The sequence below is a fragment of the Sarcophilus harrisii genome, chromosome 1 (assembly GCF_902635505.1).
Source record: "Sarcophilus harrisii chromosome 1, mSarHar1.11, whole genome shotgun sequence".
Classification (NCBI taxonomy): Eukaryota; Metazoa; Chordata; class Mammalia; order Dasyuromorphia; family Dasyuridae; genus Sarcophilus; species Sarcophilus harrisii.
Window position 1 is genome coordinate 672,353,159 of NC_045426.1, and position 17,148 is coordinate 672,370,306.

General features: G+C 35.2%; 1 protein-coding gene across 6 annotated transcripts in view; it reads left to right on the forward strand.

The window, feature by feature from the left end:
- Positions 1-17,148, forward strand: part of HNRNPM (heterogeneous nuclear ribonucleoprotein M) — a 37,915-nt gene that overhangs the window by 20,283 nt on the left and 484 nt on the right. For 4 of the 6 annotated variants that reach the window (XM_012542278.3, XM_003760873.3, XM_012542280.3 and 1 more), the window contains 9 exons: positions 1,538-1,691; positions 3,211-3,260; positions 5,255-5,315; positions 7,167-7,268; positions 8,756-8,800; positions 9,107-9,187; positions 11,204-11,302; positions 12,538-13,331; positions 15,167-15,218. In XM_012542278.3, the coding sequence (XP_012397732.1) occupies positions 1,538-1,691; positions 3,211-3,260; positions 5,255-5,315; positions 7,167-7,268; positions 8,756-8,800; positions 9,107-9,187; positions 11,204-11,302; positions 12,538-13,331; positions 15,167-15,218 (1,438 nt within the window). The remainder of the gene's footprint in view (positions 1-1,537; positions 1,692-3,210; positions 3,261-5,254; positions 5,316-7,166; positions 7,269-8,755; positions 8,801-9,106; positions 9,188-11,203; positions 11,303-12,537; positions 13,332-15,166; positions 15,219-17,148) is intronic. The other 2 variants (XM_012542279.3, XM_031948305.1) reach the window with 2 other exon arrangements.

A 17,148-nucleotide genomic window follows, 5' to 3' on the forward strand; every position in this document is an offset into this window, starting at 1 on the left:
TGACAAATTCCTAACACTCATCCTGCTTCTGATCTTTATGTAGTAGAGATAGAATTTACTGGAAGGCCCTTTAGACTCTTTGATCTTAGGGGAGAAGGTAAGCTCTATGTCTAATCTTTTGCCAACTCCCTACATCCTGATATTTTGCCTCTTTTCTGCCAGGACAACTGATCCTGTAGTAGAGTCTCTAGGCAATTTTTGTCTTTATCTGAAAGGTCAAAGGGGAAACAATATTCAGGAGTGAGACTACAAATGGTTTATTTTTTTTTTCCTTTTTGTTAGAAGCATATTTTTTTTATTAAAAAAAAAAAGTTTAAGGGTTGTTTACCAGTCTTCTACTGTAAGAGGTCCTTTTTCGAAGCAACTGGTCATAAAAATAAACTCATTTTCCATTCAATATCAAATATGTTCTTCCCCAAGTACTTTTTCCTATTTCTTCCTTTCTCCTTTCCTCCCCTCGGTCGTTCTCTTCCCCCCCCCCCCAGCTCCTTCCCTCAACCAAAAAGTAACTAAGGGAAAGGAGAGACTCTTTTAGGACTTGGAGTGTGTTCTTGGGCTCTACCCATAGATTTTTAACTCCAGGTCTGTGTCACTGGTGCTAAATTGGAATTCAGAATATGCTTCTAAAAAGTTGTTGCAAGTATTTAATTCTTCTTTGGGCAAAATATACTAAATGAACCTTCCTAAGGTACTAATATCTTTATGGGAAAAGCATTTCAAGTTCCAAACAGACTTGAGAAACTGAAAGTGGAAATTTTCAGCAAAAAACAAAAACAGATCCCCTTATTTTTAAGGATAGCACTTTAACCTGTCCTTTTTAGTACATTAGTACTACCCTTTAGGATAATATTCTTGATTATCTTTTTTGCTTGGGTCTTAGATAAGGACCTGTGTGTGACCTAAGAGCAATTTTTTAAAAGCAGGAGATGCCTATAGCAAAAACAACAAAAACCAACTGTTTTTAAAGAATTAAATAATTGGGAATTATTTAACAAATTAAATAAAATGGGAGGTGCAGAAATTCTGTATTTGTGCACTTAGTTAATTTTAAGGATGTAATTTTCTATAATTTATATGCAGGACAAACATTTATAAGTAAATGTGACTGTATTAGAAACTTAATCTATGAATGACAATGAAGAAACACAGGTGAGGCCCATGTTTTAACTTCTACATCATTGTGTCTGGGGAGCAGTTACATGGCACAGTAGATTGAACACTGACTGGAGACAAGAGGATTTGAATTCAAATGTGATCTCAAACACTTGATAACCTGTGACCCACATAGTCCTGTTTGCTTCACCAAAACAAAAATATTGTGTCTGGAAATCAAAAGGTTCATTTTATAGATAAAATTAATTGAAGTGAATGAGGCATCTCCACCTTTCAAAAATTACATTACAGTTGATTTAGTCTTAACTTGTCTTTTCCAAATACATGTCCCCCCCCCACCCCCACCCCCCCAATGTATCTTATTTATACACTAAAAACTCCTTGTGTAAATATTCCATGATGTACAGAGTCCTTTCCTTTTCAGCTGGATTATAAAGTTGGCTGGAAGAAACTGAAGGAAGTGTTCTGTATGGCTGGCGTAGTGGTTAGAGCAGACATTCTTGAAGATAAAGACGGAAAAAGTCGTGGAATCGGCACTGTTACTTTTGAACAGTCAATTGAAGCAGTTCAGGCTATATGTATCCTTTTGAATCTGTCAAGTACCATCCTAATAATTAGAGCAGGTTTGATGGGGAAGGAAGGGGGATGGGAGAGATACTATATCATGTCTTATTTCAGATGTGAGAGACAGTTCTTTGAAAAGAATAATATGTCCCACTATGGAATTTGAAAAGTATTTTGGTATGAAATAGGCTAAGGAGTGTTGATACATAATGAGCCCAAGTTTTGCTGGAGTTTTTTACCTGATTTCTCTCAATGTTTTCTTTATATTTTTGGTGACAACTTTAACCTGCAGTCTTAATTTCATTGTTTGCATTAAGGTATTGCATCTTTTCCCAGGGAATGATGCCTATGTATCTAAATAAGTCTGGGGTTAATATATTTAGTACTCATCATCTATGCTTTCTTTCTCTCACCTTTATGGAAAAGTAGAATAAAAAAAGAAACTGAAATATTCTCCAGTGTTTTGTCATCAGCATAGTTGCTTGGAGTGTTTGGTGAATTTGCAGAAAAATCCATCCTTTTTATGTAAGATAGTCCATCTTCTATGACCATTGGACCTGAAAATTCTAGCATGATTCTCTACCTACCACTTCAGTCCTGTCTTTTGAATGACCTCTCCATTCTCTCAGTGATTGCTGATCCTGAAATATCTAATACCAATCATTTTCTAAGAAGATTGCACCTCTGTACTTTTTTATATAGGAAATGTTCTAATGTTGGAGAGAATCAATGTGGCAAAAGTTAGAAAGAGTGCTAGATTTAGTTTAGGAGAGATTTAAGGTTTGAAACCTGTCCCTGGTACTTTTTTACCCCTTACATGATCTGAAAGTGGGCTGGTCCCCAAACTTCTTCAGCCGTCTTTCCCCACTTATAAAATAGAAACTTGTAGTCCTGGACCTCCCAGATTTATTTGTTGCTATAAGGCTAAAATGAAACTTGGAATCACTATACAAATGTTAATTATGATCATCATTATTGCTGCACATAATAGGATCCATTTTTATTTATATATATATATATATAAACAACACTAAACTTGTTAATTAGGAACTGATTAATAAATTTCAATACTTTTTAAAAGTATCAATCCTTTAATAAATAGATGTGGCCAAGATTCATTGTTCTTACTCACATTTCCTACGATAATGGTTATATTTAACACGTATTCCCTAGTTTTATCTTTTGTCACTTTGCGTTGTTTGTAACAATGATTTACATTAGGGGGTAGCACAGTATAATCACTGAACTGGATGTCTTTCCAAAACTGATATTTAATTTTCTTAGGTAGACCTACAATAGTATAGAATTCATATTGAAGACACGAGACCTTTGTAGCCTCTGTGCCATGATTAGAGAAAAGGTTTATTTGGTGAAGAAGACTGAAAGGAAAATAAATGGTATATATGAACAGTGTGATGGTGATGTTCACAATTAGCTTGAACATATTTGAAAATCAATTACCATAGGCTTCTTTATTAGTTTGAGGGATCTGATTTGAAAATAACAAATAAATGACCTTAACTAATATATCAGCAATGTTCAATGGCCAGCTGCTATTCGACAGACCAATGCATGTGAAGATGGTAAGTTTGACACAAGGCTTTCTCCAGTATATGTACTTGAAAATTACATAATCATGAAATTTGAGGGTTAAAAGGGACGACAGCAGCCATGTAGTCCATGAAAGAAATCCTATTACATATGTTTAAAAATAGCATTTTAACAGACCTCCAAAGAGAAGAAACGTAGCACTTTTCAGCATCCTGTTTCACTTTTGTGCAGCTCTTACTAGGAAACTTTTTTGATCGCAAGCCTAAATATTGTCTCCAAATTACCTCCCTAGTGCTCCTCGTTTTGTTGTTTGGGGCCAAATTTTTCTTCCACATGAGAGAGCTTTACTTACGTAAAGGTAGTTTATCATGGCTTTTCCCTAAGTTTTTTCTTCTCTAAGCTATTATGCCTTTTTCCTTTATTCTTTTATGACAGAAATTTAAGGCTCTTCACTATTCTAGTGTCTATAAGTAAATATTTTATGCCATATAAAGACTTAATGATGGCAAAGTACAGTGGAACTCTTCCTAGAAGCTTAGGTCTTCTTAGCTTAGTTTAGTTTAGCTTTCAGACCATTAAAAACTCCTAGATCCTTTTGAGAATAACTATCTTTTCCTTTCCCATCTTACATTTGTGGAGTGGTGCTAACTTGTACACAAGTGCCAAACCTTTACATGTATTCTTGTGTAATTTCATAAAGTAGGTAAAGATTTTAATACATGCTAAGAATCTTTTGAGCTTGTGATAGTGATGTTTTGTTTTTAAACCTACTGTTTCTGATTTTCATAAATACTCATTTTATTTTTGGTTGTTAAAAGTGCCAGACAATTTAGATAAATAGGAGACAAGATAGTGAGTCTTTTGTTATGGTTAATCTCTTAAAATAAACCACTGGTAATTATTACGTTAGAGAACATATATTCACAGGAGTGAAAAAGAAACAGTAGGTCATTAGTTCAAAAGATAAAACTGAGTCTTACTGAAACAGCTCCTCTTAGTCCCTTCTAATAATATGTAATGATTGTTTGTATTATGCATGTAAAATAGTAGATTATTTGAACAGATGATTTTGGTTTCTATCTTTCACATAGCATTTTTGGATTCCTCCCCCAGATCTCATTTGGGGTACATCTGCAAGTTCGTTATATTTGCCTAAGCCAAAAACAAAATGCTTTATCATCTGTTATCATTTGATTTTGTGTCATTGGCATAGGTAAAGGACGTTGACTGTCTTAACAACAATATTCTTAAATATGTGACTTATCAGGCTCATATGTATTACAAAGTTGCATCTGGCAGAGACTGCTCCATTTAAATTCTGTTTCTTTCTGCCAAAGCTTCAAAAGCTATAAAGGCTCCAGGTCAAGATCTGGTCATGATGGTGCTGTGCTTTTCCTACATGTAATTAGGGTTAGTTGTTGCACATACCTGCCCCTGCTTTCTCTCCCTCACCTCTCTTTCCCTACTTTTTTTTTTTTTTTAATTGACAGTTTAATTGATATAGGGTTTAAGATTGCTCATTTCTTCTGGAAAAAGTTTAGAGAACTTTGACATAAGCTAACATATATTGACTATTGCCTTTGGAGAAGCAAATGAAGGGCTGAACCAAGTTCTGGGTGTTTCAGTCAAATTTTGTGTTTTATTACTACAAATGACTTATTTGTCAGTTAAACATGACATTTTCTTTGACCCTTGGGAAGGGTGGCTTTTTGGAAAGGTATCCATTAAGAAAATTAATAAGAATTTGTCAAGAAAAATTTCAGTTTGCTTAACAGAAAATTGACGTATTTATATGGAAACCTAAAAGGCTTCTAAAATTCTGACTTTTAAAGGTTTATATAGGAGAAAATCAATGCAAGACAATTCTTCATTAGTGGTTGGCTTCCTTTTCTGCTGAAATTCCATACAACTTGATTTCAAAGTAGAATTGTATTCATGATAGTTGTATTCAGTAAAATAATTTTGATTGGGTTGATGTTCTGTTCTCTCCTATCGAGAGTGAACTATGTTTTTTTTTCCCATTCAGGATGAAAGGGCCTTGCCAAAGGGTGACTTTTTCCCTCCAGAGCGCCCCCAGCAACTCCCTCGTAAGTATCACTTAGTTCCAATGGCTCTTATTTATTTTTAAGTTTTGCAAGTAGATAATCTGATTTTTTAAAAATCCATCCATGTGACAATTTTTTGGGCACATACTTAGCTGACACTTTATCTCAGTGATTTTTGGGATATGAAATTTAAAAAAAAGGAATGAATATAAATTCAGCAATGGGTAGTAACAACTATTAAAATGCTTAAAGGATTTGCCAAGTACAGTAATCGGGTGTGTATTTGTAGTATTCCCTACTTTACAAATAAGAAAACTAAAACTTGGAGATTCTACTTGAAATTACTTGACCACACAACTCAAATAGCTGTGAACATCCATAAATAAATATTGTCTCTTGTCTTGCCACTAATGTCAATTAGTGAATAGAGCACTGGGCCTTGAAGCACAAAAATCTGAGTTGAAATCTTGCTTCAAACACTTAATGGTATAGGAAAGAAATGATCAGATTGGATGGATTATTGTTAGGAATGTTAGGTTTGAAAGTTAATGATAAAGGACCATTCACTTATCCTATTAGAACTTAATTGCCTCATATGCCTAATGAAGATTTGATACTTCAGCTGCTTGCCTCATGGATTTATGTTTTTTAAAAAAACCTTTTATTCCTTCCCTAATGAAATGCTTAACTTGAGTTCCAAAGTTACAGGAAATAAATATAATTTTCTTTGGAAATGGTTTCTTTGGAAACTATTTGTGAATATAGAAGCTGACTCATTTTCAACCTCAGCTGCTGTAGAATGTGGTGTTTGACTTAATAATGGGATTTTGGTCCCAGGGAGCTCATTAATCTTGTGTTCTCCTGTTTTCATAGGCTGCTTTATTGCCTCCCCAAGTCCATTTCCAGGTGTTGACTTGAGTCTAGAGTCCTGTGTGATTTGGGACCAAGAAACCATAGAGATTAACTCTTTGTGCAACTTGATTAAAAATAAAAGAAGCAGCTAGGCTACTAGTAACCAGATTGGTTCCCACAATGGATCTTTCCATTGAATATTCTTTCTAGAATTTTTTCCCTTATTCTTAGCCTAATTGGACTTGGTTTCAATGCTAAGATACTATGCAAAATAGAGCACAACATTGGACAGTCCTACAACCCAATGGTGTGTACTGATAGGCATCTGAAGCCTGCTTAGCTATAAATATAACCTAGGTTCATTTTACTTGGTAATAATTCTTTCTAGTTAACTATTTTTGGAGAAAGAATTGCATTGCCGTTCCTTTGTATTATCTTTCACATCAGGTAGTCTATGTGACCATTGACTGTCAGTATTGTTAGTTGGCCAGTGTAATTAGTGCATTCTTTGTTCATTTGGGTGGCCTTTCCATAGAATCTTAAGATGACTAACTTCCTCTAGGTTAGCTCATAGAAGTTTATGGTGTTCTGACATCCAGGCATATATTTATAACATAAATAACATTTATAAGTTTCCAATGTAGGTACTTCATCCTTAGGTTTGAGTTGGAGGAAGAGAATGGTCTAGGTAGAGACTCCTGGAGCACTAGTAATTGGCTTTACATTTTCTTAATATGTAATTATGAATTGTTTACTCTTTAGTTCTGAAATGGAGTGCAAAGCTATGTTATAGACAAATAATAGATTATATACACATGGATACTTGATAATTCTAGGTTCGCTATTCTGAACAAGGGAACAAAAAAGGAATTTTGAATAATTTTCCCCAAAATATACCTATAAATATGTTTTGAAGATTCCTATACTTAGCAATTTGAGATAAGAACTGTGACTGGTATTATTAGGTAATAAACTGGATTTGTTCCTGGAGTTTTAATACATATGAAAATTCATGCTTGTGGTGTAACTGTCTTTCTCCAGATGGACTTGGTGGTATTGGCATGGGACTAGGACCAGGAGGACAGCCCATTGATGCTAATCATCTAAACAAGGGCATAGGAATGGGCAACATAGGACCTGCAGGTAAGAACAGTTCACCCATTACTACCAACTTATTAAAAGCTTCTAGTACATGTGATTGATTCTAATGCCTGCCAAATAAAAATACAAAAGATAAAATGGACCTTTTCCTTGTAGAATTGGTCATTTAGTTATTTCTTCCATTTGATAGATGAAGAAGTTGAGAAAGTACATTGTGTTATATAGGTCATATGTTGATAGAGAGCCAGGCCTGAATTCCTTGATTTGAACCCTGTATAATTGCCTGAATTTCCATGTTATCAGAGAGAGGTTCATTGGTAAGGAAACCCTCCTAAAACAAACAAAGCTATAAGAAACACAAGTATTTTTTTTTTTATTCAAATCAGTTAGCTGATGTGTATATGAACCATTTGGTGATTTTGATCTCAAGGCCTTCCCTTAAAAGGTCGGCACACGGCTTATAAAAAGAAATTATTGGCCACCGAGATAAAAATAAAAATCATAAAAAGTCAAAACCTGAAGGATAGTGTGCCCTTTAGTGTTAAAACAGATACCCTATGAATACCAGTAACTTTTGAGCCTTGGTGGTCATGACTAGTTTATCAAAGAAATGTTTAGTATATTCTGCTTTTAATAGAAAAGTATGTGATACATTGTTGAAAGAAATTCAATAGATTGCAAAGGGCTAAACTTTAGTAATCTGGAAAATTAATGTGTGAAATAATTTCATTGGGTTTTGTAATCCTAGTCCCCCATGATGTCTCATAATTGAGATGTTAACGATATTATAAATGGTTTGGTTTTAAAACTTTTTTGGTCTTCTCCATTTTCTTATTTTCTTAGTCTCTCATTCAGTTTTATAAGCACTTAAAAAGATGTATTTTATAAATGAACTTAAAATAGAACAAATATACCGTTTGTGTATATTGGAGTAGTATCACTCTTGTAGCATTGGCTGTATAATTTCGCCTCTGGTCTTGAATTTTTATCAGTCTGGGACATCAAATTTGAAAATTCTCACACCCTTCCCTCTTCCCAGTTGTTTAACCACCATGGTACAGTAGATAAAGGAGCTCCTCCCTATGTTTGTAGTCTTGGCAGTGCTTTGAGTGAAGACACAAAAGCAACATATCAATTGTGCGAATGATATGGAATTTAGAAGGAATAGCCAATGTGTTGGATAACAAAATTGGGATCTGCAAAAATTAGATGGGCTTAATGATACTTTCTTTATCCATTTGATGAAGCCAATTTTTTGTGATGTGTTGTAGAAAGAGTTGTAGTTTTGGGGACAAAGAAGACGTCTAGATAGTATTAATTCTAGTCACTTATTCTCCTTGCTTATAAAAGTGGCTAATAAATGGGTTGTGGAAAATTGAATGTGAAAGTACTTTGTAACAAAAGACTATACAAATGTGAGGTGGTATTGAGAATGGCATTTTCCTTTTTGTTACACTGTTACTGTTCAACTAAGATGCATCATTTACTACTTTGATATAGTTTGTTTGCATTGAATTTTTCTTTTTAAGGAATGGGAATGGAAGGCATGGGATTTGGAATAAACAAAATGGGAGGTAAGAAATTCTTAATATAACCAGTATTTGTGTGATCTTTTATCTTCCCTCCCTAGCTCAATCTTAGCACCCTCTGTGAACTTTTGAGTTTGAGTCTAAGAACTACCTTTTCCCCCTGACATTAGTTCAGCAGGCCCCCTTATACCTGTGGTATGAGAACCCGTACGGTAGGTAACATACTTGTTTCCAAAGGCGCAAACACCGTGCTGGTCAATTCCCAGCTGGAAGCATATGAAAGTGTCGTTTTCCCCAATTAGTGTCAATGGCTCCCTAGCAGTGAGATTAAAGGTTTCATTTTAATTTCAGGCATGGAGGGCCCCTTTGGTGGTGGCGGCATGGAAAACATGGGTCGGTTTGGATCTGGCATGAACATGGGCCGAATGAGTGGTGAGGATCTGGTTGCTATAGTATTTAGACTCCAGTCTTCTGTTTTGAGATGGAAGACCCAGCTTGGTGCAAAGCAATATTTTCCCCCAAAAGAACTATTAGTAAAACCACTTTCCACTTCCACTCTGCCGCTAAACCAACAAAGGCTTTGTAAACATAGATATGTACTAGATTTTCTAAATCAGGAAGTGCAATGTATATTTATTTTAGGTGCTGTCTTTGGTTTTCCAGGCTTAACAGAAATTCCCCAACCAATTATAAAGCTTTCAGATGATTGTCTTAAACAGAAAAAAATGCCTTGTGGTTAAATTTCAGCCAATAGTTTTAAGTTCTTTTAAAAGCTGTATGTAAAGTGTAACTGCAATGTGAAAAAAACTTCAACAAAACTCCATTTTCATTCGGATGATAAATTCATATAGAGAGAGTTATCTTCCCTAAAACATAATTATTCCATGATAATTAAAACATGATTAACTACTTAAGGGCTTCAAAAAGTAGATCTGAGAATAAGTAGATCTATTCTTCTCAAGCCAATGTGAAAAAAAATTGCCACCAGTGAAGTTCTTGTTTTCTGGAATGTGGAAGTAGCAGAGTATGTGACTTTTAAAAATTCCTTTCAATCCAACTTTTAGAGCTGATAGTGAATTTTTAACTCAAATAGACTGTCAGGGTGCCTGGGTTTGGAGTGGGTCATAAAAGCTTATCTAAATTAATGCTTCTCAGTTGTGTGACCTGGCAGAATTTCTTGACTTCACTGAATTTCAATTTATCCATCTCTAAAATGGTGGTAATATTTATATTTTCTAGTGCTTAGGATTAATAAGATAATGTCTGTAAAGTACTCTCTAAAGGTTAGCTGCCACCATTTTTTAGCATATGAAAGACAGTATGGTTTTTATTTAAGAGTTTTGAAAGACAAAGCCATTGAAAATATCATAAAAGGTTCTACAAAGGAAGAAAGACTGAGATGAAAGTGGTGTGGGGTGTTTTTTTTGTTTGTTTGTTTGTTTTTTAATGTCTTTATTAACCAGTAAAGGTTTAGAGAGTTGAAATAGGAATGTGTATGTCTGCAAAGCAAATGCAGCAGAATAAATGCCAAGTTGTGAACCTTTCAATATGAAATATTGCCAATATACATATTATTTATATTTTAATACAGCTGTAATTGATGTGTGATTCCTCTTTAGTCAGTGACTTTAGAATTCACCTATAAATTTAGGTAGATAACTAGGCTAATGAAAATTTAAGCCAAATAGAAGATGAAATGGTTAAGTTATAATTCCCAGACTGAGTGGCTAAGTTGATAGTATTATTATAATATAAGTATAATAGTATATTACTACTCTGTGCTAAGAGAATGGCCAGCTGATTAAAGTCAACCTGATTGTAAATAAGGACAGGATTGTATGTCAAATCTTGTTGTAACAGGTACTCTAATGCCAGCTTCTGTATTGGCTGAAAAGTTTCCAAATCTCAGATGGGAAAAAAAGATAGGCTCATTTAGAGTTGTGTTAATTCATCGATGGCCTGCTGCTTCAGAGAGGGAATAATCTAAAATTGCAGCTCTCAGTAAGAGCTAGTGATTGGCAGTCAGGGAGTGTTTTATGTCCATTATTTCCATTGGTCCTTGAAACATCTCTCTAAAGGAAGCAGAATAATGCATTGTTATCCTCTTTTTATAAATGATGAAGGTTGAAGTCCCAGATTCTTTCCTTTCTGCCATGTCTACCCTTTTAGTGGGTGAGCCATCAGATATTTATTCAGAAGATTGGGATTGGGTTGCTGACTAGATGTCAATTAAAACAAATTCGCCTTCTCTGCCTTTGGAATATTTCTTAAGTGGACAAGAATTCCTATACATTGGAGAGGTATTCATGAAATGTTGTGAGCCTCTCTGGAGAAACTATTCAAGAAATAAGGATGAGAAAGAGAATTGCTTATGGAGGAAATAATCTTTGGGGTATGCCTCAAACTTAGGCTAGGAAGTTTCTAACTCCTAAGGTGATCTTTCCACAGAAATGGATCGAGGAATGGGTGGAGGATTTGAGAGAGACTTTGCACGGAATGAGATGGGAATGGCTCGAAGTTTTGGAGAACCTCTTGGCAGGGGAATGGGTAAGAAACCATTTGAATCTTATCAGTTAAAACAAGCTTTTAGAATAGGTTTGGAAAGCAGTCTGTTAGCATAATAATTTAAGACTTCTAATTGTGTGCCCCCTTAGTTTTGAGTATTCTAAAATTACTAAGGTACTGCAAGGTGTTTTGTTTTTTTCCCTAACATGTTATAAAAACATGTAGTTTATTTAACCTTCTTTTACTTATATTAATCACTATTGTCATTTTTCATTGGTGTCTGTAATACAGGAATCCTATTTAGTTTCCATTTAATTTTAGTGTACTCTTACCATGGGCAATTTTAAGATCTTAGGGAAAAGTTTTTTTTAACTGTTTTTTTTTTTTTTGGCCTTTAATGCCCTAAATGACACTGCATTCTCAATTCCCATATTTCTAATTGATTTAGAAGGCCATTGGTGATAAACCTTTTAAATTTAATTCTCAAATTGGTTGAATAACATGTTTTTGAAAATATGAACTCTTAGCACAGAAGCAATGTATGATTTATTTTTAAACCAGATTCCCGTCTTTTGGACTCCCTGCCAACATCTGATCATTTAATTATGGTAAGGGAATCAGCCAGGGGTGTAGGAGATAAAGGAAGGGTTGTTCCAAAGTGTAGAGTTGAATTTAATTTATCTGCATTATTGTGCAGTGAGATGCATAATACTAGTGAGGCCTGGCATAAGGAAGATTCATCTTCCTGGTTTCAAACCAGACCTCATACTGGCTGTATGACCCTAAGCAAGTCACTTAATTTTGTTGCCTCAATTTCCTCATCTATAAAATGAACTGGAAAAAGAAATGGCAAACCACTGTATTATCTTTGCCAAGAAAACCCCAAATTAGTTTATGAAGAGTCGGACATAACTAAAAAGCAATTGAACAAAAACAGATTTACTTTATCAATATTGGATACTTTAGTCTTAAAATTGTCTTTCCAACTTGTCAAAAAATATTTAGCACTAGCAGAGTAACAAATTGGATCTCTTAAATCAAGAGACCTTAAAAGAGGGATTTTATTTGATAAATTGAAAGTTGGTTAGTTCGCCTTCCTTTGTTATGGAGTGATTTGGGATCGTTAAACATCTCTCTTCTCTGCTCCTGTTTCCTACGTTTTTTCCCAAGGAAGCCACAGTTTTATCACTTTCCTTTTAAAAACAGGGTAGATAGAGTATCCCTTCATTCGCCACTCCAAAACCCCTAATACTTAGCCCTGTTTTTTCTTGTTTTAGGTGGTGGTGGTGGCAGTGTACCAGGAATCGAGAGGATGGGCCCTGGGATTGACCGCATAGGTGGTGCTGGGATGGAAAGAATGGGTTCTGGCCTAGGCCATGGGATGGATAGAGTAGGGTCTGAGATGGAGAGAATGGGCCTTGTCATGGATCGTATGGGGTCAACTGTAGAGAGAATGGGGTCAGGAATAGAACGAATGGGTCCCCTTGGCATAGACCACATGACTACAAGCATTGAAAGGATGGGCCAAACTATGGATAGGATAGGTTCAGGTGTAGAAAGAATGGGGGCTGGCATGGGTTTTGGTATTGAGAGAATGGCTGCTCCTATAGACCGTGTTGGCTCAACTATAGAGAGGATGGGATCAGGTGTGGATCGCATGGGCACCACCATGGATCGCATGGGTCTAAGTATGGATCGTATGGTGCCTGCTGGCATGGGAACTGGCATAGATCGCATGGGCCCAGTTATGGATCGAATGTCTACTGGTTTGGACCGTATGGGTGCCAATAACATGGAGCGTATGGGATTGGACCGTATGGGTGCCAATAACATAGAGCGCATGGGATTGGACCGTATGGGTGCCAATAACATAGAGAGAATGGGTCCCACTATGGGACCAGCCCTAGGTTCAGGAATGGAGCGCATGGGACTTGCCATGGGAGGTAGCTTTGACCGAGCTATGGAAATGGATAGGGGAAATTTTGGAGGCAGTTTTGCAGGGTCTTTTGGAGGTGCTGGTGGCCACGTGCCTGGGGTTGCTCGAAAAGCCTGCCAGATATTTGTGAGAAACGTAAGTCTACTTTTTTTTCTCCCTACTCTTGCCTTATATTTTTCAAGTCAAAAATTCAGGAAACTTTCTGTAATCCAGTATCATGCAATCGAGACATAACCGATTTTTAGTAATGTATGTTAAATCTGAATATTTTTCAATCAATCAAATTTACTTTTAGGTGTAATGCTTATATTACTATATGAACTACATCTGGACCAACTGATATTAAAATGAAATCAGTGATTAAGTCAAGTTCACAAATTCCTGTCTTCTCTAACATCCTAGAATTCATCATCAGACTGGCACAATGAATTAAATTAAGTAGTTCTACAAAGTATTTTCTCTGGTAGGCATTGTGTCAGGGATAAAGGTTGTGCTAACTTGAAAAACAATTTGAGATTCTTTATAGAACCTTGTAATTTCATTGGGAAAAAGGATTTTTAAAAATCCTATAGATAATTTTTGAACTAGTGAGGTTTTGTGTGGCTTCCATCCTTGCAAAGAAGAAAGGGAGGTGTGATTCATTCTCCTATCTTTGAGGTCATTTTAATTTTGATTTCTTGACTTACAGTTTTGATTTGCTTTTTCCATTTACATTGTATATGTTTTCCTGATTCTTTTCACTTAATTTTACATCAGCAAATTTCATGTTAATTTTCCCTTCTATTAGTGGAACATTTCTTATAGTACAGTAATGGTGATGTTAGATACAGCCATTCCTACAGCAAAAATTTCCAGTATCATTTGCTTACACAGTTTGTGTACAATTTGTTTAGTGATTCCCCAATTGGTAGGAGGTCTGCCTTTAAAAAAAAAAAAAAAAAAAAAAAAACTGCTATAAATATTTCATCTATTTAAAGACTTTCATTTTCAACTATATTAAAATTGTTCTAATTAACCTTCACAAGAATCAGATAAGTGCTCTTTTTGTGCTTTGTTTCCTGCCTATTCCCTAAGGAAATAGGAATCTAGTAAGCTCTAGTTTTTTCTCATTAGCCCTTGACACTCTTGATCAGATTCATGGGCACACTGCTCCATGGGGAGATTTAGCAGTATAACAGTGATAGCTATCCTCTATTCTATCCTCCCAAATAATCTACAGCCAAGCTTGTAACTGATTTGTGAAGTTAGTTGATGTGGGTGTGTTTAAATAATAAACTCTCAGACTAAGTGGCAGCATGTTTTGCTTTTCTTTCTTAGTCATTCACTTCAATACTTTTTTTTTTTTTTTTGGTAGTTTGACTTTTTTTTTTTATTATTTTTATTATTACAGCTTTTTATTTACAAGTTACATGCATGGGTAATTTTATAGCATTGACAATTGCCAAACCTTTTGTTACAATTTTTCCTCTCCTCCCCCAGATGGTTGATCACTACATGTTAAATATGTTAAAGTATAAATTAAATACAATATAAGTATACATGTCCAAATAGTTATTTTTCAGCAAATACTTCTGACACAAGAATCAGCAAGGGAATTTTTGTAATTGTAGTATTAAAAGACACTTCATTGACCAAATAATGCAACTCATGTCTGACAAGGGATCATTCATCCTCTGCTTAAAGATTGCCAATAAAAGGAAACCTCCTTCCTCCCCACTCCTTCCTTTTGCAGGAGTGTTAGTAAAGGAATATTAACTAAAGTAGCTCACTGGACTGTTTTCATGTTTAATCAAAAATCTTTTAACCTTAAAATCAGTGCCATATTGGCTTCTCTCTAATAAGCAATATTTTTAATGTTGGAAATTATTTTATTGAAACATTTTGAGATTTTTTTTTATGGTCTACATAACTGTAGTCTCTTAATTGACAGTGTGGTGTTTTTTTTTTTGTTTGTTTGTTTTCATCTTCAGCTCCCATTTGACTTTACATGGAAAATGCTAAAAGACAAATTCAATGAATGTGGTAAGTGTTTTAAGATTTTGATAAGCATGTTTCAAGGTTATGTGAAACCTTAGGATTTGGGAATAAAAAAATTGTTTTGGAGGGAAATCAATGGTGTCTGTTAAGATCCATCTGTTGTGAGATGGTTCGTGGTAGTTGGAATTTTCCTTCTTTTGTAAAACCGGAGAATTTGTATAAAATACTTCGTAAACACTGGAAACCTCCTCACCACTTGGCTCTGATCCAGCTTTTTATGCCATCTAGTAAGCATTCCTTAGTAGTACCTCCATGAGTCTCTCAAGAATCCTGGTGGTACTGAAAGCCCAGCTAGTTTGATGCATGCTTTCTACCTTTCTCCTGCCACTCCAGCTTCTCAACATTCAAAATCTTCCTTCCCATAACAGAATTAGCAGCATGGAGTGCATTTTTGTTGCCATCAGACTTGCTGGTCCTGTGTGAAAGTTGCCAGTGATTGATTCACTGGATTAACACTTTGATGCAAAGGGTTTGAACATTGGCAGATGTGGTACTATCAAAGTAATTTAAGAGAAGCTTTTGTGCCTTCCCAGGCATCTGGTTAGAAGGTGCCTAGTATCCTTTTCTTCCTTGGCATCTATTAGATAAAGCCTTTCACAGTAGCTTTATCTTTCTCCTCTAGTTGTTTTGAGCCTGAAGACTGCCCGTTCTTTCTTTTCTTAGAGTCCCCAGCAGTTATTAGTAAATGCTTGTGTTGACCCTTATCCATATTCTAGCTGATTCAATCCTTATTCTACATATACATAGTAGTTTTGCACTAGCCTCTCCTGAGTAAGCTTTTAGCATGCTCTCCTTGTCTTAATCTTTCCCTATGATATTTTCTACCCATCTTGAACTATTTAACACTTCCCTTGTTCTTTGTCTCAGATGCATATTGTTAGTTTATTAATGTTTTATTTTTATATCATCTCCAAATTTTCTCAATGCTGTTTCATTTGTATCCATCTGCAGCCAACAATTTTGCAGTGGTCTGTGTTAAAGTACTTAATAAAATTTTATCCAGAGACTGGCTCTGTCAGCTGACATTCATCTTCCTGAAGTTTTTCCTCTGTCATTCCAAACTCATTCTTTGGTTTTTCAGGTCTCCCTTTCTTACAATCTTGTGGGCTTAAAGAAGGTTCCTTCTGCCTTCCACCCCCAGTTCTTAGCACTTGGCATTGATGAGCAGATCTGGACAAGATTCTGTTAATCATGCCTAGGTGATTGTAAATAATTAGCCTATCACAGCTTTATTTAAAGGGGCTAATCATTTAAAATTAACTTTGTCTTTTGTAGATTGTGGGTATTTGCATGACAAACATTTGTTCTGCAAAGAGGATTTTTAAAATTCTTTAGATCTAGTAAATTTGCTTTGCTCAGTCATTTAAGAATACTGATACTAAAGGTGACAAAATTATTGATATTGAGACATTCTTAACAGTAGATGAGTTTATTTTTTCTTAAATCTCAACTAATTGATTGTGGCCAATTGGATTCTAGTTTATGCATCGTGGACATATTTGATAACTAGACAGATCAACTTTTACATTGATTTGATAGAGCTTTGTAATAATTGACCTATCATTAAAGTTCCTTGAGCAGTTCAGTAAATAACGTGAAACATGTATAAAATGCCAATTAAGGGAAAAACATCTAAAGCCTTTGAGATGAACTCTGATTGGGAATTGTTGAGCGTTATACAACATTTCCTAAAGCCTAAAGAGTATAGCTGGTAGCCAGCTTTTTGATGGATTTACAAATATTGTAGACATGTTAGAAGAGGAACAGCAGGTCAGCTATTTAACATTTTAAAAGAATTCATGTTCTATTGTCAGTGTGGCAGAATTTGAAAGGAATTATTTCTGTGAGTTTATTGCTCATAATCCAGCAAGTGTTCTGGACTTAGTGGACTCCCAGAAAGCTGGGGACATGGGAC